The 24766-nt window shown below is 41.8% G+C and overlaps 1 protein-coding gene across 1 annotated transcript; it reads left to right on the top strand.

Moving 5' to 3' along the window:
- The first annotated feature begins 4136 nt into the window (after nt 1-4136).
- LOC129713424 (transcriptional activator protein Pur-alpha-like) lies at nt 4137-7396 on the top strand. Its single transcript, XM_055662469.1, has one exon. The coding sequence runs from the start codon at nt 4152-4154 to the stop codon at nt 5028-5030; it is 879 nt and encodes a 292-aa protein (XP_055518444.1). The 5' UTR covers nt 4137-4151; the 3' UTR covers nt 5031-7396.
- Nucleotides 7397-24766: the final 17370 nt, after the last annotated feature.

Below are 24766 nucleotides of genomic sequence, written 5' to 3' on the forward strand. Positions count from 1 at the left end.
ATACATAATCACTATGACAAATCTTAAATAAGCATCTCGGATATGGTACAAGTGTATAACAGTAGTAGATTGAGATAGTGGACAGAGAGGCCAGGTTTGGTGACATTTTTAAAGTCTCAGTTTGTAAGTGCAGGGTTGTTGTATTGGCGGGGTGAACCTGGGGGGTGTTGTTCCTAAATTCTGCATTTATCCTACAGTCAATGTTACTAAAACAGATGATGTTGTCTTTGTGCCGTATTATTAGTGGGATCTAGCTAAACTCAGGGAAAGTGGGGAAGGGATTCACCAACCTAGGATCTACGGTGACTCAGCCACTCTCTGGATGAGGAAACTAATTCACGTACAGTAAACCACCTTCCTCTACAGCACCCACCTTCAGGAGACTAAGCAAGTGGACATGGAAGAACAGGAAATTCACAATGAAGACCAAGGTAACTGTCTACAACGTGTACGTGTTGAAGACGTTACTGTATAGCAGTGAAGCTTGGGCGACTTACCTACATCAAGAACGGTAAATGAATGGGAGAGGACCGAGAGGGGACCCGGCGGTGGGCAGCCTAGGATGGGCCCGCGGTGGGTGCCGGAGGTCGGTCGAGGAATGATGTGGAGAACAAAATGGGACCCGTGTCGGAACCAGGGCAGATCTTCAGAGATATGAACGCCCAGGAACTTGAAGCAGGATCTTGGAACATAACTTTCTCCACCACTGTCCCATCAATGAAGTCAGGTTTGTGGATCTGCGTCTTTCTCCTGAGGTCAACAAATAGCTCTCTGGTCCTGCGGACATTGAGAACAAAACGTCTGCACTGGCAGCATTCCCTCGGATTATCAATCTCCTGTACTCTGACTCATCATTATCCATCATTTGTCCAACAACGGTGGTATCGTTGGTGAAATTTAAAGAAGGCATTGGGATGGTCTGGCTGTGCAGTCCTGGTGATGGAGCAGGGGACTGAGCACACAGCCTTGAGCTGGTCCCGTGTTGGTTATAGAGGAGGGGGTGTTGCCCGTATGTGCGGATTGTGGTCTGCTGATGAAATTGAAGATCCAGTTGTACAAGATTGAGCAGAGACAAAGGTTAACGAGATGTGTGAGGACATCCAGTAATATTCTTCAGAGATATGGACAACCAGGAACTTGTAACATAATATTCTCCACCACTGTCCCATGAATGAAGACAAGTTTGTGGATCATCGACTTTCCCCTCCTGAGGTCATCGACCATCTGCCATGTTTCCTGTGATTGACCAGAGGACAATATCTGAAGAGACGGCCATGGACCAGGGCTGGCACGCAGAAGCTTCATCACACCTGACCCTGCTGTGTTGCTGAGGAAGATCTGGTGTCACTGGGAATGTGGAGCTGATCCTCTGTAAACTGCCCTCAGTGGAAGACCGTGATGGAGATATGTTTTTAGAGCTCGGCTGTCAGCGAAGGTGGAGCAGAAAACTGCTGGAGAAACTCAGCGGGTCAGGCAGCATCTGCGGAGGAAATGGACAGATGACATTTGGATCGAGACCCTTCTTGTCTCCATTTACCAGGTCGGTTTCTGATGACAGGAAATGGCCAAGATTGACGATCATCATGGACTTGCATGTCAGATGCTTGAAGATCCTGGAGACCCAATCTTGCTCCACGTTCTCTGCGAACATCCACACCTGGTGCTGGATAAGCCGTTGAGGAATAACTTGGTGGGATTTCTTAGGGTGCTGGATCTCTTCCAGATTGTTTGAAGGTGGGTGCCGCAGGTCGGTCGAGGACACGACTCCGAGAGGACATTTCATCTGCGGAGGGATTGGACAGACAACGGTTTTGATCGGGAATCTTCAAGACTCCATCTTGTCTCCATTTACCAGGTCGGTTTCTGATGACAGGAAATGGCCAAGATTGATGATCACCGTGGACTTGAATGACAGAAAATTTAAGCCACTCAAGACCGGACTCGTCCCGCATTGGCCACGAACAAGGACAAACCCGGCAGCCGAAGTGACCGCCGAGACAAGTGTCAAGTACGGGCCCTCGGTAGGTGCCGGTGGTCAGACTTCTCATGGAATGGCACGACACCGAGAAGGAAGAGGAACCATCGGGACCATATTGGTCACTCATCACCCCAACAGAAGGACTTTAGGGGCTGATGGACAGACTGTCTCATGCTTGCAATGATTACCGACTGGCAATCAATATTAAGACAACTGTTGTCAAGGGTCAAGGCATTCCACTCCCCTCTGTAATCATCCTAAACACCAGTCAGCTGGAAACTGTCATCCAATTCACCTACCTAGGATCAACGGTGACTGACTGCCACTCTCTGGACGAAGATATAAATTCACCTACAATAAACCACCTTTCTCTATAGTAACCACATTCTGGAGGATATCCAAACAGACATGGAAGAACAGGAGTAATAAAGTCCTTTTGGCAGCATTCCCTCAGAATATCAATCTCTCTCCTGTACTCTGACTCGTCATTACCCATTATTTGTCCAACAACGGTGGTACCATCGGTGAAATTTAAAGACGGCATTGGAATGGTATGGCTGTGCAGTCCTGGTCACAGAGCAGGGGACTGAGCACACAGCCTCGAGCTGGTCCTGTGTTGTTTATAGAGGAGGGGGTGTTGGCAGTTTGTGCTGAGCTGGAGACCTTGCTCGAGACTGACTTTGAGCCCCACCGCAGGGCCGTGGACTTACCATCGGAGCCTGCGATCGACACTCCAACCACGGCCTGCGGATTTCAACATCAAGGAGCTCGTAATCTCGGGGAGAGACTGACGGTATATGCAATGTTATATGCCTTCTCTTTGATTTTATTCCTCCTTGTCTCCTTTCTAAAGATACATCCTTTAATTCTGAAGCTGTGCCCTCTTGTCCTAGACTCTCTCCCACTAGTGGAAACTTCCTCTCACATCCACCCTTTCCAGCCTTTCACTATTCAATGAGGCCCCCCTCCCCCCCTTATCCTTCTAAACTCCAGCGAGTACAGGTCCAGAGCCATCAAACATTCATCATATGTTAATCCAATCATTCTCATAAACCTACTCTGCACGCTCTCTAATACCAGCATATCCCTCTTCAGATATGGGTCCAAAAACTGTTCACAATATTCCACATGTGGTGTGACCAGTGCCTTGCAAAAGCCTCAGCATTACATCTCTTTATATATTTTAGAGTTATTCAGCTTTTTAACTTTATATTCCAGTTGTTTTGAAATGAATGCTAACATTGCATTTGCTTTGGGGGCGGTTGGGAGGGAGGTGGTGCCTGTTATTGCCAATGTTCTGCTACAACCAAATAAGGGGCTTAATATGTACAGTACTCTTGGAAAAAACAGCAAATAAACATACACTAAATAAACAGTAAAGGGCACAAAATACACTATGCCTTGTGGCACAGTGGTACTGCAGTAGAGGAATGTTAATGTATGAATGAAATTCTTGATTCTCTGCAATTCTTTGCAAAACGAGCTGTGATTTGGTGAGAATTATGGCTCATCCTCTTCAATCCCATTGCGCCCCCAACCTCATCCCTTCATCTCCCCTCCGCTAAGGTTGTCCTCCAGTCCCGACGTCGGAGTTCCATCTCCCCTCCGCCATTTAGAACGGAGACGAGGAAACACTTTTTCACACAGAGTTTAGTTTGTGGAATTCTCTGCCTCAGAGGGCGGTGGAGGCCAGTTCTCTGGATGCTTTCAAGAACGAGCTAGATAGGGCACTTAAAGATAGCGGAGTCAGGGGAGAAGGCAGGAACGGGGGGTACTGATTGTGGATGATCAGCCATGATCACATTGAATGGCGGTGCTGGCTCGAAGGGCCGAATGGCCTGTACTCCTGCACATATTGTCTATGTATCTGTGTACTTTTCCCACCTCTCACCTTTCTCTGCCCTTGAGTTGCTTTGGGTTTGCAAACCAATGATAGCTGTTGAGTTGCTGGTGTTAAGCAAGAGGGTGAACGTGATTGAATGTTGATCTTGACCAAAGATCAGAGCTCTTGACTCTTCTCTTCCCGCCAACGGTGCGGCCCATGCGCGCGCGCCCCCGCCCCCGCGCCGTGCGTGACGTGACGTGACGTGCGCGGGCTGGGGAGATCTCGCGAGGAGTGGCGCCGCTTGGACGGACTGTCGGTCGGACGGAGAGGGAAGGTTGGTGGCTCAAGATGGCGGAGGGTGACAGCGGGAGTGAGCGAGGCGGCGGCGGCGGTGGAGGTGGCGGCGGCGGGGGAGGTGGAGGAGGCGGGGGAGGCGGCCTCTTGTTGCAGCAACAGCAGCAGGAGACACAGGAGCTGGCCTCCAAGCGGGTGGACATCCAGAACAAGCGCTTCTACCTGGACGTCAAGCAGAATGCTAAAGGCCGCTTCATCAAGATCGCCGAGGTGGGCGCGGGAGGCAACAAGAGCCGGCTCACGCTCTCTATGGCGGTGGCGGCCGAGTTCCGCGACTACCTGGGCGACTTCATCGAGCACTACGCGCAGCTCGGCCCGTCGGACACGGACTCGGCCGCCGGCCTGGCATCAGACGAGCCGCGGCGAGCGCTCAAGAGCGAGTTCCTGGTGAGGGAGAACCGCAAGTACTACATGGACCTGAAGGAGAACCAGCGCGGCCGCTTCCTGCGCATCCGCCAGACCTTAAATCGAGGCCCCGGCTTAGGGGGGACGCAAGGCCAGACCATCGCCCTGCCGGCGCAAGGCCTGATCGAGTTTAGAGACGCGCTGGCCAAGCTGATCGACGACTACGGCGTGGACGACGAGCCGTGCGGCCAGGCCGAGCTGCCCGAGGGCACGTCCATCACTGTGGACAGCAAGCGCTTCTTCTTCGACGTGGGCTCCAACAAGTACGGCGTGTTCATGCGGGTGAGCGAGGTGAAGCCGTCGTACAGAAACTCCATCACCATCCCGTACAAAGCCTGGTCCAAGTTCGGCAGCGCCTTCAGTAAGTACGCCGAGGAGATGAAGGAGATCCAGGACAAGCATCGGGACAAGATGCTCTTCGAGAGGCGAGCCGACGAATCGGATGGCGAAGATGTGGACGACGATTGAAGCTATTCAGTAAGAGAAGAAGAAACAAAAAAAAAGAAAATAAGAGCAAATTGTGTCGATTGAGAAGTTAAAAAAAAAATTAACGAGTAAATTGGTGTGTCGATTGCAAAGAAAGACGTTTTAAAAAATCTTTAAAAAGAACAAATTGGGTCGATTGCAAAGAAGATTTACAAAAATAAAACCTCGAGAAAATGTTTTGAATAGTATTTTTTGGGAAACGCAGTTACATAAGTGAAAATGCATCTTCTGAAGAGTGGAAACGACTTGCAATGGTATATGTATGCAAATTTGTGAAGGGAAAGAAATGGAGCAAGTTCTGGAAGATGTTGGATGAACGATTCATTGCGAAATACACACTGTTATTTGTGGAAAAGCGTCGTATCACTGAACCATCAGCAATTCAGAAAAGAAAAGATTTGTTGGCACAACCAAAAGTTTTACAGGAAGAGAAAAAAACTACAAACCTCCACATGGAGTGAAAATTATTTGGAGAGCCACCATCAAGGCCCTGAAGCCAGCAACACTTCAAAAACGTTCTTTTCGTATATTTAAAAAGTTCTTATGGAAGTTTTTTTAATTATTTTAAATACTGGACAATCAAGAGTCATTTTTAAAATTTGTTTTCATTCTAAATATTTCAAATATATTTGATAAAACTGTCGTTTCTGATGTAGAAAATTAATGTTTTTAAATAGAAACAAATGAAGGCTTGACTTATTCAATAGCAGGATACAGTGCTAGTTTCACATGAAATCTACTGCCAGGGTTTGCATACAGATTGACTGCAGCTCATCCATTTGAAAGTAATGTCCCATTTTGTTTTGTGTGTTTTGTTTAGCTGTAGTGTATCTCTTCTCCCCCCCCCCCCCCCCCCCCCCCCCCCCCCCCCCCCCCCAGTATTTTTGGCAGTGTTATGTGCATCCTGTAACATCATTGCAGTATAAATTATCAGCAGAAATTCTGCTAGTGTGAACTTGTTACCCTGTAGTAGAGACTGCTTGTAACTAGCCCCGGTGCTATTGTCGACAACTAATGACATGTCGAGCCTTGTTAAGAGATGCTCAATGGAGTGTTTCTGTTTTACTTTTATTTTAAGTCAGTTATCCACGACGTACAATCTGACTTTTCCAGACTTGAGAATGTGCATTTGCTTTTAAGTAGAATAATTGTATAAAAAAAAAAATTCACAATGAACCACAATTTCCCAAGAAACATTATTTATGTACACAAAATTGTTAGCTATTGGGCAGAATAGATGAGAACTAAAATTATTTACCTAACAAACACCGGCAATAAGGAAAAGGGTCGTACAGCTCTGCTGTTTTTTTCCATTTAAATCGTGCAGGAATTTAGGCTTTTAATGTTATTTTTTTAAGCTGTCTATTTATTTATTAGAAACAGTAATTATATTTTGCAGTATTTTCCCCTCTAAAGGCTCCGGACTATGCTATTAGAGCAAATAACGAGCATTTTCCTGCCGATTGACCCAAGTAGCCGGTGAGTCGGATATAAGCATTCAATACACATTTGAAAATTATTGAATTATATGTGCATCCATTATAGACCACTCATTATTCGTTATCCACAATTTAATTTTATGCCATTCAATATACCCCTACATGAGCTGTCAAAGTTGTGACGTGTTATTCAATTGTGTTTAAACTGAGTCGGGTGGGGAAGGGGATGGTGTTGGTGCATTAAAGGGGAGGAATTAAAGCCAGGATGTTCAGATATCACTTTTGCAATCAAACAGCTTTCAGTTTGAATGTGTGCTGATGTAAACAATATCTGGACTGAAAAAAAAAAAAAGTAACCTCTTGCCAGCTAGCATTCAAGGATAACTGGGAGAAGCTGCTAGGCAAATATTGTTTGTGTGTGTGTGTATAGATATATAATTCTGGTGTGAATGGGAATATCTCCACCAGATACGGTCCTTTACACTTTGCATATTTTGGTTTTGTGTGTTTTTGTTTTAAATTCATGGGTGAAGGAAAATGAGAAAGTAGATTGGAGTCTTCATAACCTGGTTGTGGCTTGTAAATTACACGAGATAGTATGCAACTTCTAAGCTGTATAAAATGTCACCTGTGTTGAGCATAGTAATCCACACCTGTTTGGATACGTTTCAATGTGCTGTAAGAGTTGGCTGGTTCAAACATGATTAGTTGGGTCTATGAAATAGACTCTTGATGTAAGGAGGAAATTTAGCGGAGAGCTTTGGAATACAAAACATGCAGCTTGGTAATCTTTGTTCGAAGGAGAATTTATAGCCAGTTTGTTTGTTGAATTTTCTGATTATCTGCTTATTCAGTGTGTGGTGTCTTTGTTTTTAAAACTTATTAGAAATTAAAATATACAAAGTGAAAGGTCCTGTTATTCTCCACAGTGAAGAAAATATTTCTGGAGGCATGGTGCAGTGCCTCTATAGCTTTGAATTGGGTTTTGAGTGTTTCCATGTGACAGTAAAGCTGCTGTTCCTTGCAGCCTTTATCACTTTGCTGTGATTGCATATGTGAACAAATATTTTAATTCTTCGCTGTCGATAATTAATTTTAAAAAAGCTTTTGTTAATGTTGAGTTTTTAACTTCGTCCTGCTTTTGTAGACGCGTATAGGATATTTTTTACAAATTAATGTAGATTCATTTTAAGGTCTTTTGTAAATTAAGACTTGCTGACAATTGAGCCTTTTGGCTTTTTTCTCCATTGTGGCTAATGATTTTCAAGCCAATCAAGCCAGGTTGATAACATTCCATGTTTTTTTAGGCATTGCCATGTTATAGGTGCTGGAAGAACAGATACAGGCAAGCATGAAGTTTAAAATCCTTGCTTGTTTTAGTCGATGTAACCAAAAACATTTGTCGTTCTATTTTTATAAAAGCGAAGAGCACTAACTGGGGAAATGAAAGCTTGGAGATTTATGACGTGGGGACTGGAGCTTTCCTGGACATGGCATGGGAATACAATCAGAATCCAGTTCTTGATCTTCATTTTATAATCTTTAGTATACATTGGACTTTGTACAAACCTCTCTTTCCCAATTCCCAGTGAGTGACCATTCAGACCATGTCTGCAGAAGTAGTAGGAACAGTAATTCTAGCACAGATGGGTTTGATCTTTTTTTGGAAGTGCTGTTTTGACCTCAGGTCAACGTGGCTGCATAGAAATAGAATGGTTCGGACTTATCTGCTTTTAGGTGAAACCTATTCAATTTGCTGACATGAGCCATCAGTCAAAGCATTTAGAAGAAGTTCAGTTTGAAGGATATTAAACTTACTATGATGGGAAGTAATTGCAGAAAGAAACCATCTGGTTAGCTGTGGGACTTGCAGAGGGAAACTTGACTATTTCACATTTGTCCCACTTCCAGTACAGACCAGTTCAGACGTCATGCACAGTTCAGAACATTAACTGAACTTCCATGGTCCAGATATTGCAAGTAAGCAATTAAATCTGATTGTCCTAAACTGTGGAAACAAAGCAGGATGAAGTTATGTCTCTCATTAGACAAACCTTTACAGAATCCAATTTATGATTTGAGGGAGGGTGTGGTGATGGGGGGGGGGGAGGGAGGAGGAACTAATAATGAATCTTGTAGATATATGTACGTAAACCAAGTGAAGAGAGCTACAGTTTAAATTATTGTATTTCAGTAATACTGTAGTCCTCCTACTGAGAACTAATGTATAGAAAAGGCTTTTGTGGTTATTGATGTGTCCCAGTCTTGATGGGATAACGTGCTTTCAATGTAAACTGAACTTATAAACAGAAAGAGGCCATTGCCCTTGGACACCAAAGTGGCCCCTGTTCAGTAACTGGACTTGATGTAGAGCTCTCCAACCTGGTGCTTTGTTGTTTTGAATGCTCAAAATCTGCAGCCATTTTATTTTATTAATGAAGATAAATTTTCCATAGGTTGTTTAGAATAAAAGGAAGTTGAAGTTATTAATGCAAAATGTTGAAAATATAAAGTTGATTTGAAAGAAGTTAATCATTTCAGCTGTCCTTACCAACATGTACTTTGTGCATTTATGGTTTGGGCAGAGCACTGAAATGAGAATTTTTCTGATTAAGATTGCTTTCCATTTCCCAAAGTTATTTTATTTTAACTCCTATGTAAGAATTTCCAGACAGGTTTTTGTATTTAAGTTCACTCGGTTTTGTGTGCTCATCAGGTTGGGCTGCTTGTGATTTGACAGGGAGGAGCCTCTTTAGTTGTAGTGGTATGGCCAATCTTATGACAGTAATGATATGACCTCTGGCCAATGCAGTATATTATTTCTCATTAAATCTGCATAGACATTCTTCCATTCCTTTTGGGGATGAGATTTTGCTTGGAGATGGCTGGTCTAGTGACTTGAACAAATAAATACACTCTAGTCGATACTAACACCGACTGGTGCTTCCATTCAATATTTGCCTCTGATAAACATTTGATTTCTTTTTGGGTAATCTGCAAGAGAGCAGAGATTTAGAATTAGTCACACTATTCTTAATGCCTCAACCATTTGGCATTATTACTAAGTAATGGCACAGGTAGTTTGTCGTGCTGAATCGGTTCTTTAATGAAGTAAGCTTTTACCCACATTCGTCAAAATTGATTATGAAGTTCAAGCTTGTAATTTTATGCTGAATTTTGACACATGGAAAGACATCAGTATATATAAGTGGATTCATAGCCTGTCAATTAAAAATATAAACTATATTCTATAATTCAATTCTAGATTTTTAAAATTAAAACTGATAGTCTGTTTCAATTTATTATTCAACTAGTTTTTATGGGGTTTTTTTCTATTTTAAGTATCTCATTGTTAACTAGCTTAAAACCAATTAGCCCGTTCCTTCAGAAAATTTCCTCTAAGCAGTTACAAGGTTTGATAGACCAGCTCCATTCTCTTTGGAATTTGTATCCATCAGTTACATTTTGTTTGACCTTTGCTACTGAGGATTTGGTTAGAATCATATGTGTGGACCAAGATGCTACTGCACTGTGAGTGTATGGACAGATAGTGATTGTGATATCTGGCATAGTCCCCAAACACCTTGTAGCTGGTACTCTCAATGGTTGATCATTGGAAGGATTTGTGTGAGCTAGTAACTGAAATCTCTTGACCTGCAGTATTTTAATTTCAATCTGTACATGGTGGCAATTCAGAATATTTGTTCACTGCCGTATTTAGGGTTAAGACTCTGGTGTCTGGTGATCTCAATTTTAGCCATCTACTCTTTGAGGATACTCATCATTGGTGCTCCAATTCCTTCCCATTGCGTTGGTCTGTCATAATCATGTTTCACAATAGAAAAAATAAATAACCCAGAGTCCAGAAGCCACCTTGGTACTTTGGAGCACTTTCCCACTCATGGATTTCCAACAGCTCATTGTGTAAATTAGTTTCCCCTTTTCCCAGGATCATTCCCACATAGGCAATTGGTACAAACATCCAGTGCCCATTCTTACTAATAATATCGGGACAGCTCATTTAAATCATTACTTGCTTGTATATGGCATCAAAGTAAAACAAATTGTATGTTAGCAGTCAGTAAATTGTTAAAAGAATTAAAGTCATTAGGAACAGCTGGGGACTGCGATCCTCGTTCTTGGCGAACAGTAAATCTGCATAGTTAATGGTTATGTCTTAATTTTGTGAGTAACACTGATAGGAAGGGGAGCAAGTTAGTCATGGAAGCAGATGAGTAACAAACTTAACTGTTTTGCATGGCATGGCCAGAAACCTTCTCAGCATTTGAAAGTAGTCAATACCGTTCAAATTTTGAGGTCTTCTATTGTCATGCTGGCGTAGCACGATGTCGTCCCGAGTTTTCTGGGGCCTACCCAGCTGAGATGGTTTTGTAAAGCTGTGTGCCTAGCTACCTCTCTGATTTCCTTACGTATTTCACTTGAATGAAATGTACAGTCTCATCTGCTTGTATTGTTTTGCCATGTACATTAGACTCGGACTAACGCAGTTGAATTAGTGGCAAGATTTGTGAAAAGTCAATAGTTGCTTGGTGACAAAAATGATGAATATCTGCATAATATAGTTAAATATATTTACTGCGAGTCTTTTATATTTTTTGTTTAAATTGAGTTTGTAACCCACCTCTGATCATTACATGATGTATTGATGGTCCATTTACTTAAAGGTCAAGGAAAGGGCAGGTGCATATTTAACAGTTAGGATGAAACACCAATAATTGAAAACTTTGCTTTGCAAGTGGAATAATATTGTCTGCTTTCCTGACAACTTTGAAATGTTGATATTTAGAAAAAGGATAACATCATGGCCTTTTAAAAGATGAATTGCTAATTTTGACAATCAGCAAGCCTAGCATATTTGTATTTTTGGTACCTGTCCACTACCCACTGGTACTCCAGGAGCAAGTGCGTCATTGTAGAAGGGCCACTAATGATTGGCTGCCCTCTTACTCCAACTCTAGCTCTGCAAGCTGGTTGAATAACCAGAACCTGTCTTCATTCTCTAACAGCATAACGCCAGAGGGTCCAATCTTCCAGGAGGTTAACAAGCTCTGGGTTATCTGCTAGAAGTCATGTTCATTGGGTGTAATTGTCCACATCGGATTTCTTGCTGAACAAAGTGATTTAATCTATGCGAATATTTGTGAATAAATAATGCCTAGGGCTTGAGAGGGTAGAGTTCAGGTTGGATTCCTATGTAAGTGAATATGGATGTCAGGAGAAGCCAATATTGAATTTTGGCTGGTGTTTATCTAAAAAACAGGAAATTGGGTAACTTGCAGATGCTAAATCAAGAACCATAGAAACTGTGTTCCTGTCATATGGAAGGGAGATGATTGAATGCCCGGGAAAGACAGAATCTATAAATAGTTAGAACTCTAGCAATGTTCATGAAATTAATTATCTTTTAACTAAAAGTAACAGTCTGCAATCACTTAATTACTTGAATTTTGTTTCGGTAGATAAAGACCATCACATTTAAAGGAGACTCCTTTCACCTTGCGGTGTGTGTGTGTGCGTGCGTGTGTGTGTTTTCTCACTATTAGATTTGTTGGAGAATCATGTTGCATATAAACTTCGATCAGTGAGTTTCAGTAGATTCATGTCCAACAATGGTTGTATAAAATTCACTTGAGCTATTGGATTTGGATGGCTGGCCCAATTTTTAGGCTCTTATTTGCAAGACTTTTGTTTAAATATAAAGGAAAAAACTTTTACTTGACCTTTAAAATGGGCATTTTATCACTTAATCTTTAAAACACTAGTAGCTATAAAATTCTGTTTGCAAAATTTTCAAGAAAACTAAACTTTGTTTTAACAAAATTGCCTTTTAAGTTCTAACCTACTCCATGTTTTGTTTGCTTGTAATGTTTGAAGTGCCTACTGTGCTGAATGGGGAAATTAGGCTTCCATAAAGCTTGGATGCATAGAGGAGTAATAGGGCATCTTTATTTCTGTCAATTGCTTAGTTCTTGCACCCACTTTAGCTTAATGTAAAGAGATTGCTGCATTGAATAAGTATTTCTGGATTTGCTGTTCATGGTGTGGTAACTTACTCTAGTAGGATTGAAAGCATGTGCAGAACCTGTTGCAACACAGTTATTGGGAGAGTTTGGGGAGGGGTGTGATATAGGAGAAGGTTTTGTGGAATTAACAGTTTTCCTCTCGTATTTGGCATAATACAAAAAATTATACCACTGTTTAAACTATAGACTGAAGCAATTAGTTAAATAACAAATGGGGAATTTCCTGACTCGTATAATCCATGCTAAATGCAATTTGATGTATTTTCAAATCGGTTGGACAGTGAACAAGGGCAAGTGGCACTGTTGCTGCCCATTTATTTTCACATTTGAACTTCAAATTGTATTTACAAAATTAATCTTTCACAAACTGTAAATCAGTTCACCTGACAAAATTTACTCCCATACCCCAATTGCCAGAATTAACAGGCTCCTCCTATCTGCAGGAACTTTTTTCAAACACTAATGTGACCATCCAGATGAAAGCAGCTATTCTCTGACTTGCATTGAGCGCCTTGCACTTTAATATAGCTCGTTCTAGTGTTGCGTCCCTCCTACATGCCGCCTACCGCACATCCTGCCATTGGCTGCAGGGTGTCTCAACTTGCATTATGCCAATAAACGTATCTGTGCACAGACAAACAATAAGAGCACAAGAGGGCAGAATAAAATAAAATTGCCCCCTGGTAGGGTAACTCAGGTGTGCAAGTGAACAGGCATCATTTATGGGAGAAAGAAGTCCTGACGTACGAGCCTGTCTTTCCAGACAAATCTTTATTTTTTTACATGGAACATTGTTGAATTTGTGCAAAGTAAAATATATTATATTCCATTTGAAATTTAAATGATTATAAAATATCATTGCAATTTGAGGCTATGGAGTATTACCAGGTAGATAAACTTACACGAGTACCCTCTGTCACAAAATTTAGCACAGTCTTAATGCACAGGTCCGGTAGACCAGGGCACTTGAGAATTAGGACCTGACCAAGTTTGGTGGGAGATGACTTGGGCAGCTTGAGTGGTTTGGCCTTCGCAAAGATGCCCTTGTTTAACAAGTGCCACTTATTTAAACAAAACCATATGGTTTTAAAAATTAAGAGTCCCATTTTATTCCTGCGTTTGATTGAAGTGGGAATCAAATTGATGAGATCCCATATCGCTTTAGATTACAATTTTGTCCAATTGGTATCTGATATTAGGCGGTCCTTTTTTTGTTACAAATGGGTTTAAAGTAAAGAAAGTGAGTGATACCAAATTAAGCCTGTGACTTTCCAAAAAAGAAACCTTGTGGTTTTGATGTGTTGCCTCGTAAAAAGAAATCCTAAATTGAGCAGTGACTTGCTGTTTGTAAAGTGTATCTGAAGCGTATTGTGCATGATGTTGCATGGGGAGTGCACAGATATTAATTCTGGGCTTGCACGCTGGTGTAAATGAGTGCTGCCTGTTGAACAGTGTGCAGTATTTATTCTCTAACTCAAGTTTTTGTTAACAATGATTCAACTTTATTTGTTACTAATAAAACCGGCATTACAAAGGAAGTGTTTCATTTACACGAGTGTTCTGCTGAAACAATTTCATTGGGCATGGTGGTCTTGCACACGTATGAATCACTGGTTTAGAACACGCATCTCAACTTGGCATAGTAATTGGTGAAGTAGTGCTGAGATAATGTTCAATATTAAGGTTTCTTAGTATTGACTGAGCCCATTATAGATGCCATATATTTGCCAGATTTCACTTGGGCTGGAGTACACATTGTCAAGAATTGATGTGTTTGTCAATCTAAGCACTGCACTCCAGTATATATCCTTTCCACTCTTGTTTGACCTGAAACAAGTTCACTATGCTTCCCTTACTAATGGATGAATCAACAATTCAATATAAATGTAAGAGCATTTGTTTAATGTAGGTGACTTGCAAGGCTTCACTATGTGGTGTGCGCATTATAGTCTGCATGGACAATGTTCTATAGAGAGCCTTGCTAACATGCCTTCCTTCCACTAGTTTTTTAATGTGCTATCAAGGGATTTATTGCGGGAGTAGGTGTAAAAATCCCCTGGATTCTACAAAAAGAAAAACCTAATCCCTTCTGATGGCTATTATTCTATCAAGTTTACAAACAAATTAGTCATGTGGCAATTTGTGTGGGGACAATGAATGAGCCAGCACCTCAAAGCAAAATAACAGCTCCGTTTTTTTTAAAAGAGAAACTTCCAAAAACATAAATACGGACCCCTGAAGACACAAGGAACTGCAGATGATAGAATCTTGAGTGAAACAATGTGCTGGAGTAACTCAGCAGGTCGGCAGCATCTCTGGAGGACATGGACAAGCAACATTCAGAGTTGAAATGTTGCCCAGCCATGTCTTCTAGTGATGCTGCCTGTTTGTTGCGTTGTTATTCCACTACTTTTTTTTAAAATAGTACTGACCTGGTTCTTTCTATCGTGCAAATTAAAATACTGGATGACTGACACCATCTCCCCAAACCATTTAAATCTAATACTTTGTAAGTTTGAAGAGAAGCTGTGATGTTGGTCCAGATTTTGCAGCAGCTTCCTCTGGTCATCACAGAACCATTGTAGTAATATGCCTCCAACTCATGACATCCTGTCTGCCATGTTTTAATGACATAAGTGTGTGCATGATGGATGAAAGCAGAATTCAGTTTGGTGTGATTTTTACATAAAGTGATGACCTTCATTGTTGAGAGCCTATGGCTACCTGGGTAAGTTCCTGAAAGGCTATTCCCATTTGGTGGCAATAGCTATCAAGAGACGGCATATTCCAGATGGCTGAAAACTGCTTTGACCACTATCAACAATTTCCCCACTAACTAGCACCTGTTATTTATAGATTGATCCTTCTGAATCTTCTGATTATTGGCAATGAGTTGCCATTGTTTGCTAATGGCATCTTATCTCCCCTCCCTGTCACGGCCTCTTGTGTTACTTGTCTGACATCCAGTGCTGGTGAGCTTTGTACTTGAATCAAGCTTCAAGCACTCCTCAACCTAACTGACCTTTTCACATTTTAATTCCATATATTTCCTCCAATTAAAAGATGTAACTATGGGGATCTTAATAGGTATGAACCAAACCTGACTGGATTGTATAAAATATACTTTGATTCAATTCCTTTATCACTTCTTCCCAGTGTATTGTTGATTATAGTGCTGCTTTCTATTCACTTAAACCTACAAAATGTTCTTGCTTTTGCAGATTTTCATTCTGCATTCTCTTTCAAAGTGATCCACCCTATTTTTTCAATTCTATATCGGGGATGGAATACTGACTGACATATGACTTTAGTCTACTTACTCCCACTTACACACACTGAGAAAACAATCTTTCTACCTCTTCCATTTGTTCTGACATCTGGCCATCCTTGTTCGCAGTGGCACAATGTGATCAGTGAAAGGAGCTGGTTGTGGGGGGGAAATTGTTAGCTACCACATCTCCAAACTGGTATCAGGATAGGGTTGCCCTTGTCCACATCTTCCACTTCAGATCATTTCCCATTCAATGGATCATCTGGTTTGGAGGTGTGGTAGCAAATACTTTTATCGTATTCTGCTTGCTGCCGCCACCAGACACTTCACTTTTCAGAATGCTAAAGACTGAACTAATGTTAACCTTTCACCTACCGATGACAGCTGCTTATGCATCTTAAGTTGGATACATGTGGAAATGGGCCCACTGAGTCTCCCCACATTCTATCAATTTCCCCCAATCCCAGATTTTTTTGAGATGTGAGAGTAATTTAGTTGGAGGAGCCAGTGTAAAACCATGTGGTCACAGAAGGAACATGCAGACAGCATCTGAGGTTGGGATTGAACCTGGATTACTGCGGCAGTGAGGCAACAGGACCTCTAACTGTGCCACTCATCTGGTTTTATGCAACTGCAACACCTGCCATTTTACTATCTTCCTTCGCCACGTACACACAAATGTCCAGGATTGCAATGCCTCAGATGAAGCAGCAAATTACAATTCTAATAAAGCAAGTCTAACTTGCTGCTCATGCTGAGGACCCTTCTAAATTGAGGAAACCAAATAGTAGTTGGATGAATGCCTTGGAATGCAGTCATTCAAACATAAAGGTGACCCATCTCCCCCCCCCCCCCCCCCCCCCCCCCCCCCCCCCCCCCCCCCCCCCCCCCCCCCCCCCGTCTATCTCCTGCACTACATCTGTGTAGCTTAACACATGCTTGAAGACCATCCTATCTCCTGACAGGATACATCATAGCCTTCTGGTCCCATTACAGCATTAAAACAAATGTGATTACAGCTTTTTTATCATTGCTGATCATTGTCCTGTTCCACACGGCCTTCTTCCAGACTGCACTATTCAACTTTGTACGGTCATCTCAAAAGGTGATGTTCTTCCCATTTCCCTGTTTTGTCTCCTGCTGTCCCTAGATTTGATTCAAAGTTATCAACCTGAAAGGTAACTCCAGACCCGCTCTCAGCATTGGTTTTGAACCAGGACAGGTTGAGATTAGCTTTTTTTACACCATTCAATTCTAGCTCCAGAAATCTCTTATGTTGCTCATCTGCTGAAACCCAGATCCATGCTTTAGCTATTCATTCCTGGGATTTGTGCATCATTAGCAGGGATAGATTTTATTCCCCTCTAATTAACCTTGAGATGGCAATGAGCTGCTGCTCTGAACTGCTGCAGTACTTTTGGTGAAAGTACTTATAGAATATTCCTCGAACCTAGACCAGCGTGGGCAAGGAATTGGCACATTTCCAAGGCAGAATGGTGTACGACTTGGAAAATCTACAGACGGTGGTGTTCCAGCTGTCCTTCCTTTGGTGGCGGCAGAAGGTATATGTCACTGCAGTGCATTTTGTAAATGATATACACAGTAGCCATATGTGGAAGAGAGGAATGCTAAAGAACAGGTGCCAGTCAAGGGGGATGCTTTGACCTGGGTAATGCTGCCTGCTTTGGCTTATTCCTGGAACTGCACTCATCCAGACAAGTCAGGTTTAAGAGGCTGTCCCACAGCGGCGACCTAATTTGCGAGTTCAGACGAGTTTGCCCTCGACTCGTACTCACAGCATGGTGGACACTAGGTCCTCCATGCTCTTTGTAATGCTCGAGAGTAGTTCCTGCGTACTCGATGCCTCAGCTAGGTCGCGGCGTATTTTTCAACATGTTGAAAAATGCCCACGAGTTTAAAAAAAAAAAAAAAAAGGTTGCCACGGAAATGGTCGCCTCACTTCTAATCTCTCAGAAAGATCACACTATTAAAGCACCTGAACATTGTTTGGCTTCGGACACGGCCCTATGAATATCCTAAACGATGACTTGGAGTTAAAATGAGTTACTTCCAACAATAGATGCTTCCTGCTCTCCATTGCTCTAGCCAGTGGACTATTTCCACCGAGCCAAAAACAACTAGAGAAACGGTAGATTAAGCAGCACATGTAGAGGCAAAGAGATGGTTGGGACCTTGCATTAAGGCATGATGGAATAAAGAAATCATAAATAATGCATGGCTTAACAGCAACCATTCCTCCTGCACCTGCTCAAGATCCAATATCTAGTCTGGTGTTTCCATTGATTTTAGTTTAACCTCTCACACATTGTTACCTGTTTCCTCGCTGTTGAGGCATACTGGTAGGCTAATTGGTAATTGTAAATTATCCCTTGCTGTAGGTAAGGGAGAACTGAGTCAAAGGCAAATTGATGGGTAAGTGTAAGAGAATAATTTGTAGAGAACATGAATGCAACAAAACATGGAATGGTGCTGATGGGAGTACTTGGTTGGGAACCAGCATGGAACTGATGGGCCCTCCTTTTGTGTTTGCAATAAATAAGGGAGAAGGGTAATGGTAATAGACTGAGAACATTAGTTGGCAGAATGGGCAGGCAGGTGACGGTTGAAATTTAATACAGGGTAATGCAAATTATTACATTTTGGCTGAAAATAGAGGGAGAGACAGTCTCAGGGAGCTTCAGAATAAAGGACAGGCTGTTTGGCACTGAGAATACTCCATCCCAGGTGACTGGATGCTCCATCATTATGTTCGTTCAAAACGGATATTGAAAAATTTCTGGATGTTGGGATAATGCTGGAATGTGGTCATGGATATGGAAAGTCAACTTTATTCTTAACATCAGAGCAGGTTTAAAGATCTGGATAGCCTCCTCTGGCATGTTCATATAGACGTGGTTAGGTGTTATAAGGAGATTTGATCTAATTCTCGGCAATCTGGTTTCTAGAAATTAGAGGGTGTTCATGATTTACTAATATAGGACCAGGGACAAGGGGTTTCAGCCCGAGTGATTCTTCTTGAGGGCGGATCCAGTAGAAGTGGACAGCATCATGAATAGTTTGAATTAAGGCAAGCTGTTCCTGGTGGCAGATGGAGAGGAATGCAGGAACGTGAATTTTTGATGAGAAAATAGGATCTGGAGAGAGGTTTCTATCGTGAAGACTAGTTCTAATCTGGAACCCGCTGCCCTAACAATAGGGGATACAATCGGGGCTTTCCGAGGGGAATTTCTTGAGTGATTAAGAGCGCTAATTTTATTCATCAGAAAGTGCCTCTGAATAAGATTGAATACATTGCTCTACAAAGAGCCAACATGGGCTTGATGGGCTGAATAGCCGCCTATACCAAGATTCCACAGTGATCTGTTCTGAGAGAGAAGATGCTAATTCACAAACACCAACATTTGGGGAATTGAGGCAAAGCCATTATTAGCGTACAAAATCCTGCTTCATTCTAATGCATTAAAAAAATATTCCCCTGATAACAAGGTGGTCAGAACGTTGGGTGACTCTGGGTGGGAGTTTGTCACTGAGGTAGTGTGGGTGAGTCAGACAACTCCAATGGAGTTGAAATGATGGGGAACGTGTGCAACACTGCATTGCTGCGCATCCTAACACCAGGTACATTTAGAGTTAATGGAAGATTTCTGATTGCATTATGCACGGAGATGGACTTTAAGAAAGAAAATGCTGAGAGCATAAATCCTGCACCAAAGTGTGAGCTTTAGACATAGCTCTGCATTTGGGTCATTTCAATTCTCACTTAACAGGAGGTCCACATTTCAAGTTGTCATTTTTGAGAAAACGACATCTCACAGTAAGTCACTGCTGCACTCGTTCGCATCTCCAGCTCTTGTTCATGTTGATTTGATGAATGTTAAGCTCAGCCATTCATGAGCAGCTGAGAGAGTGGTGCTGCATTTTCTATATTTAGCCCAGTTGCTATGACAGAAACGTGCAGAAGCCTGGTCTGCCTCCAGCAATGGCAGGGCTTGGCTACCTCTGCACATTCTTCTGCTCAGAAGGAAAGACTGGCTAACATCTTAAATAAAACATTTGTTTTTAGAATCTACGCAGTCAATACATTAGGACCAATAATGTTTTTAAGAAAACTCCCTTCTTTGCACAACATCCTTTCTTGGGACAGTTTCACTGGCTGTAGGTGAGATCCCATGTAGTTTCCCATGGTTACCAGCTAGTTCCACGAGAGCCATTTCTAGTTCTTAATATAGTTCTGCAGATAAAGAATGCCTATGATCACACAGCCCTCACAAATGCTAGAGAAGTAGGCGATATTCCTAAAATAAAATGGAGGAAATTAATTATTTAGCACTGAAATGTTGTATGTTATATACTATACCTTAATCAAGTTAGTGGTATTGAAATGTTTTAAATATATTTTGTCCTAAACCAGCAGTGTTTGTGAGCATTTAATGCAGGATGTCGGTTTGTTGAAAAGGCAACGGGTTGTAGCGGTGTGGAGAGGTGCTTATGATTTAATGTTTTATTATCTATAATGGAGTTCCAGCTCAAAAACATTTGGCCTTTTTAAAAATATCGTTTTATGGTCAGTTTTCTTCAGTCTGTTCTTCAGACTGTTCTTCTTCTTCAGACTGTTCTCGTACATTGAACATATTTCAGTTTACCCAGAACAGTGAGGGACATCAATGTACGCAGCTAGTCACCTCACCCATCTCTTTCTAGATCAATGTCCATCAGGCTTGAGTTAACAGAACTCATTAGCTTGGGGTTTTGGTTAGGTAAAGCTTCACTCATGGTACTCCAAATGTCTATGTGGTGCAGTCACTAATCCACATTAGTTCCCTGAAAGCTCCATTCTATATCAAATGCATTTCATATATATATCAATCCATTAATTTTAAAGGTAGTTTGACTTAACAAATACCTCCCCTTTTTGACCCCCTTAACACACAACCCTGTGCCCCTTCTGGATTCATGGGGTGGAAGATTGCAACCTTCACGTGGTCCGCCCTGTTCCGACGAATGCAATCAACCCGGCGTGCATAATCAAATAACATCAAATAGAACAAGTTGTCCTATAACTTTAGGCTGTGCACGCCATATGCAAGAAGAAGATCTGGACTCACACACGTTCCCTTTCTCCCCCCATCCCCCCATTCTTCGTTCCCCTTCGTCCTCCGACTTCACAATTGGCACAACTCCTTATCTCACACTTTGTTTCTTCATCTCTGGCCTTTGTCCAAACGTTTCATATAAAAACCCTCACGTATCAACCTATCACTTGTCAGGCTTTGTACTGTCCCCACTCTCTTCCAGCTTTCTCTCCCCCACCCCCACACCACCATCAATATGAAGAAGGGTCCCAACCTGAAATGTCACCTGCCCATGTTCTCCAGCGATATTGCCTGACCCGCTGAGTTACTCCAGCACTTTGTCTTTTATCTTAAGCAAATACAAATGAAGGCGAGCATCCACCGACAGCATTACAAGTTGGCTGGAATTGGTGCTCACAATTGGTGGCATTCACCCCGTCAGAGAAGGAAAACTGGTTTGTCATGTAACTCCTTGCTTGCCCTGTTGCACTCCTCCTATTCTAGATTACATGTGGACAAAGGCTGAAGCATTTTTAGCCGGTACTAGACGCACCAGGCACAATGGTGCTATGGTCGAGCACCTGACTACGGCTGCTGTCTATGTGGAGTTTGCACATTCCCCTCGCGACCGTGTGTGGGTTTTCACTGGGTGCTCCGGTTTCCTCCCACATTCCGAAGACATGCAGGTTTGTAGGTTGTTAATTGGCTTAGGTAAATTGTCACTAGTCTGTAGAATGGAACTAACCTACTTGGTGGGCTGAAGGGACTGTTTCCACGCTGTATGTCTAAATTAAACCATATCAAATTGATTAAAGACTTTTATTGTGGAAATCCATAACATAGATGATGATGAAAATTAGAACTAATCAGTGAATCTGAGAAAGGCGTTTCACATATAGGGGAGCAGAAAAGTGGCATACTGCTCTCAAGGTGCTGTGGAAACTGGATAAGTGAGGTTTTAAAGACCAACATCAGTGTACGGTTGTGAGGGGATGGTACCAAGAGTTGGAGGCAGTGAAGGAATTGGGTCATTTTGAAACTTTATAAATCGTGCACATTCTCTGAGAGTTGTACCTGCCTGAGAGGGCAGAATGTTGCCATATATGACATGAGAGAGAACAAATATTAGACTGCTTTTCTTGAGAAAGCGATGATCAAGAGGTGACCCAGGTCATTCACTCTGGCAACTAATTCAACAACCAGAATTCTTCATTTCCCCTCCAACCGTCTCCTTATTTCTTTGTCTACTCCGCACTCTCTGTTTTAACCCTTCTACAAGGGAAATAACTTTCACTGTTCCAAATCTGTGCAATCTTTAAGTCCCAGTAACATCCTCGTTAATCTCTGCTGCAGTGCTTTCACATTCCCCTGACCATTTGGTGATATTTCAGCATAATTTCCTAGATCCTATTTTTATGCCTTGTCTAATAAAAGAAAGCCACCTGTGTGTGGGAAGAAACCGCAGATGCTGGTTTAAACCAAAGATGGACACACATTGCTGGAGTAACTCAGCAGGACAAACAGCCTCTCTGGAGAGAGGGAATGGGTGATATTTCAAGTCGAGACTCTTTGGTCTTCGGTCACCCATTCCTTCTCTCCAGAGAAGCTGCCTGTCCCGCTGACTTACTGCTACATTTTGTGTCTAAAGCCATCTGTGTGCCTTTTTAACCACTTATTGATCTGTCCTGCAACCATTAAGTATCTGTGGGCAAGTCTCTGTTCCTCTGCACCTCTTGATATCTTATATCTTTACTTTATTGTACCTACCCAAATGCATTATTTCACACTTTACAGTTGTACAGTTAGGAAACAGGCCTTTCTTTGGGATGTGTATAGATGAATATTCAATGCCGTGTCGATACATGACATTGAATACCCATCTGTACGCATCCCATGGCATCTCTGCTTATTGCAGCTCCATTACATGGCTTGATCGAGGCCACTAAATTCACCAAAAATTCTAAACTTCTTGGCCGAGGAAGAGTTAATTTCTTAATATGAACAGCGGACAGGTCTTCCTATAACCGGTCAGTTCCTTATTTCGGTTTAAAAAGATTCCACCCATGAAACCACATAAGATAACTGTTAATTTTTATTTTGTGGTTTATCTTTGGTTAAGGAGAAGAAAATCAATGGAGCCTGCAATTATAGATGAGCATAAGAGAGTGAAATTAGGATAGGAAAGTGTTTCGGAAGGATGCTGTTTGCAAATTAATCTAATTAAATGGAAGTTTTACTAAGTCGCAGATGCAGTTAACACTTTGCTCAAGGCGTTATAGAATCTGTCAGATGCTGCAGGAGATTTAGTACATTATTAATGTGTTCATTGTAAGTAACTTCCTATTCAATGGTAAAAGTAACTGAAAAACAATCCTATTTTGTGAAAAGATTGAGAATAAGAACATAGAATAGCTGTGACCACTCAGCCCATCAAGTCCATGCCAGCTCCTAGCAGCTTAATCTCATTAGTTATGTGAATCACTCGCTCCTCGCGCCTTTGCACATCCATTTGTGCTTTTGTTTTACCCACAATGCTAATTCTGCATCCCAAGTCCTCAAGCCATCCACAAGTAGGAACAGCTTCTCTCTATCTCACCTCTCCAAACCTGCCATGATCTAGTCCACTTCCATCCAATGTCCCCTCAACATTTGCTCCAAGAACAGTTGCAACTCTTTATTTTTAATTATTTTTTTTGGTTTTTGTTTGTTTGTTTTTATTGTTTGTTGATATGTTCTTGGGTTTATTTGTTTGTTTTTGTTTTTATTTGATTTTTTTTTTGTTTCTTTAATTGTTTTTTGTTCTCTGTCTACTGTGTGTTTGTTATGATAAAATTTGAAAAAAATGAAGCTGTACAATATTTGTATAGTTGTAGATGCCGAGCGATTTATCCGTATACAATTGCTTCTAATAAAAATAAATTTAAAGAGAAAAAAAAACAAAAAAGAACAGTTGCAACTCCAGTCTAACCAGGCAGCTGAAATCCTTCATCCCTTGAATCATTCCAGTAACTCGTTTCTGCACGATAGGCGAGCCCCACAGTTGTGTCGACCAGTGTTGGCCACAATACTCCAGTTGAGGCCCTACTAGTGTTTTGAACAGGTTCAATACAGCCTCGCAATCCACAAATAGTTTTTTGTGCTCTGTACTTCTGCTTACGAATGCCATGATCCATTTGCCTGCCGTGTTTAAGGAGCACCTGCATGAGTGGATGCCATCAGACTCACTACCGAAGATTTGTCCATGATTTCTAGCAGGAGAAGTACAGGCAATAACTGACTCTTCAATCAATATTTATTTAATCAGTGCTAATTATACTGAGAATCCAACAGCCTTTTCTATACTGTTTCCTCTTCCAAGTCTTGAAATAAACCACAATTGTCAGTCTGATAACCTCCATACATATTAAATGCATGATAATTTACCACACAGGAACTGCAGGATTGCAAACACAAAACTGAAACTGTCACACAAACATAAAAACTACAGATGGGTATTCCTGAGAGTCATTTTCGAGACTATTTCTGGTGTGGGAAATCTCACATGCCTACAAATTAAATATAAACTTTTTTTTAATCTAAAAGTGATTTTATTTGTCAACCTAAATACTCAGTGTTCATTACATGATCAGTTCATAGTCCTTGCCAATGGTACCCTGTGTAAGCATTCTCAGCTCGTCATCTAGTGCAATATAACATAGACCTGGTCTTCAGGTGGACCATGATCACCTCTTTCTCGGCCTCAGTGCCACTGCCAAAATCTGTTGGAGCTCCCTGCAGGGACAGCTATGGATTAGACCATGTAATTAATCCACAGACCAAGTAAAGACTCAATGGTTGATTGTTTGCCCCTTTCAAATAAACATTCTAAGTA

This window comes from Leucoraja erinacea, chromosome 35, assembly GCF_028641065.1.
Source record: "Leucoraja erinacea ecotype New England chromosome 35, Leri_hhj_1, whole genome shotgun sequence".
NCBI classification, from domain to species: domain Eukaryota; kingdom Metazoa; phylum Chordata; class Chondrichthyes; order Rajiformes; family Rajidae; genus Leucoraja; species Leucoraja erinaceus.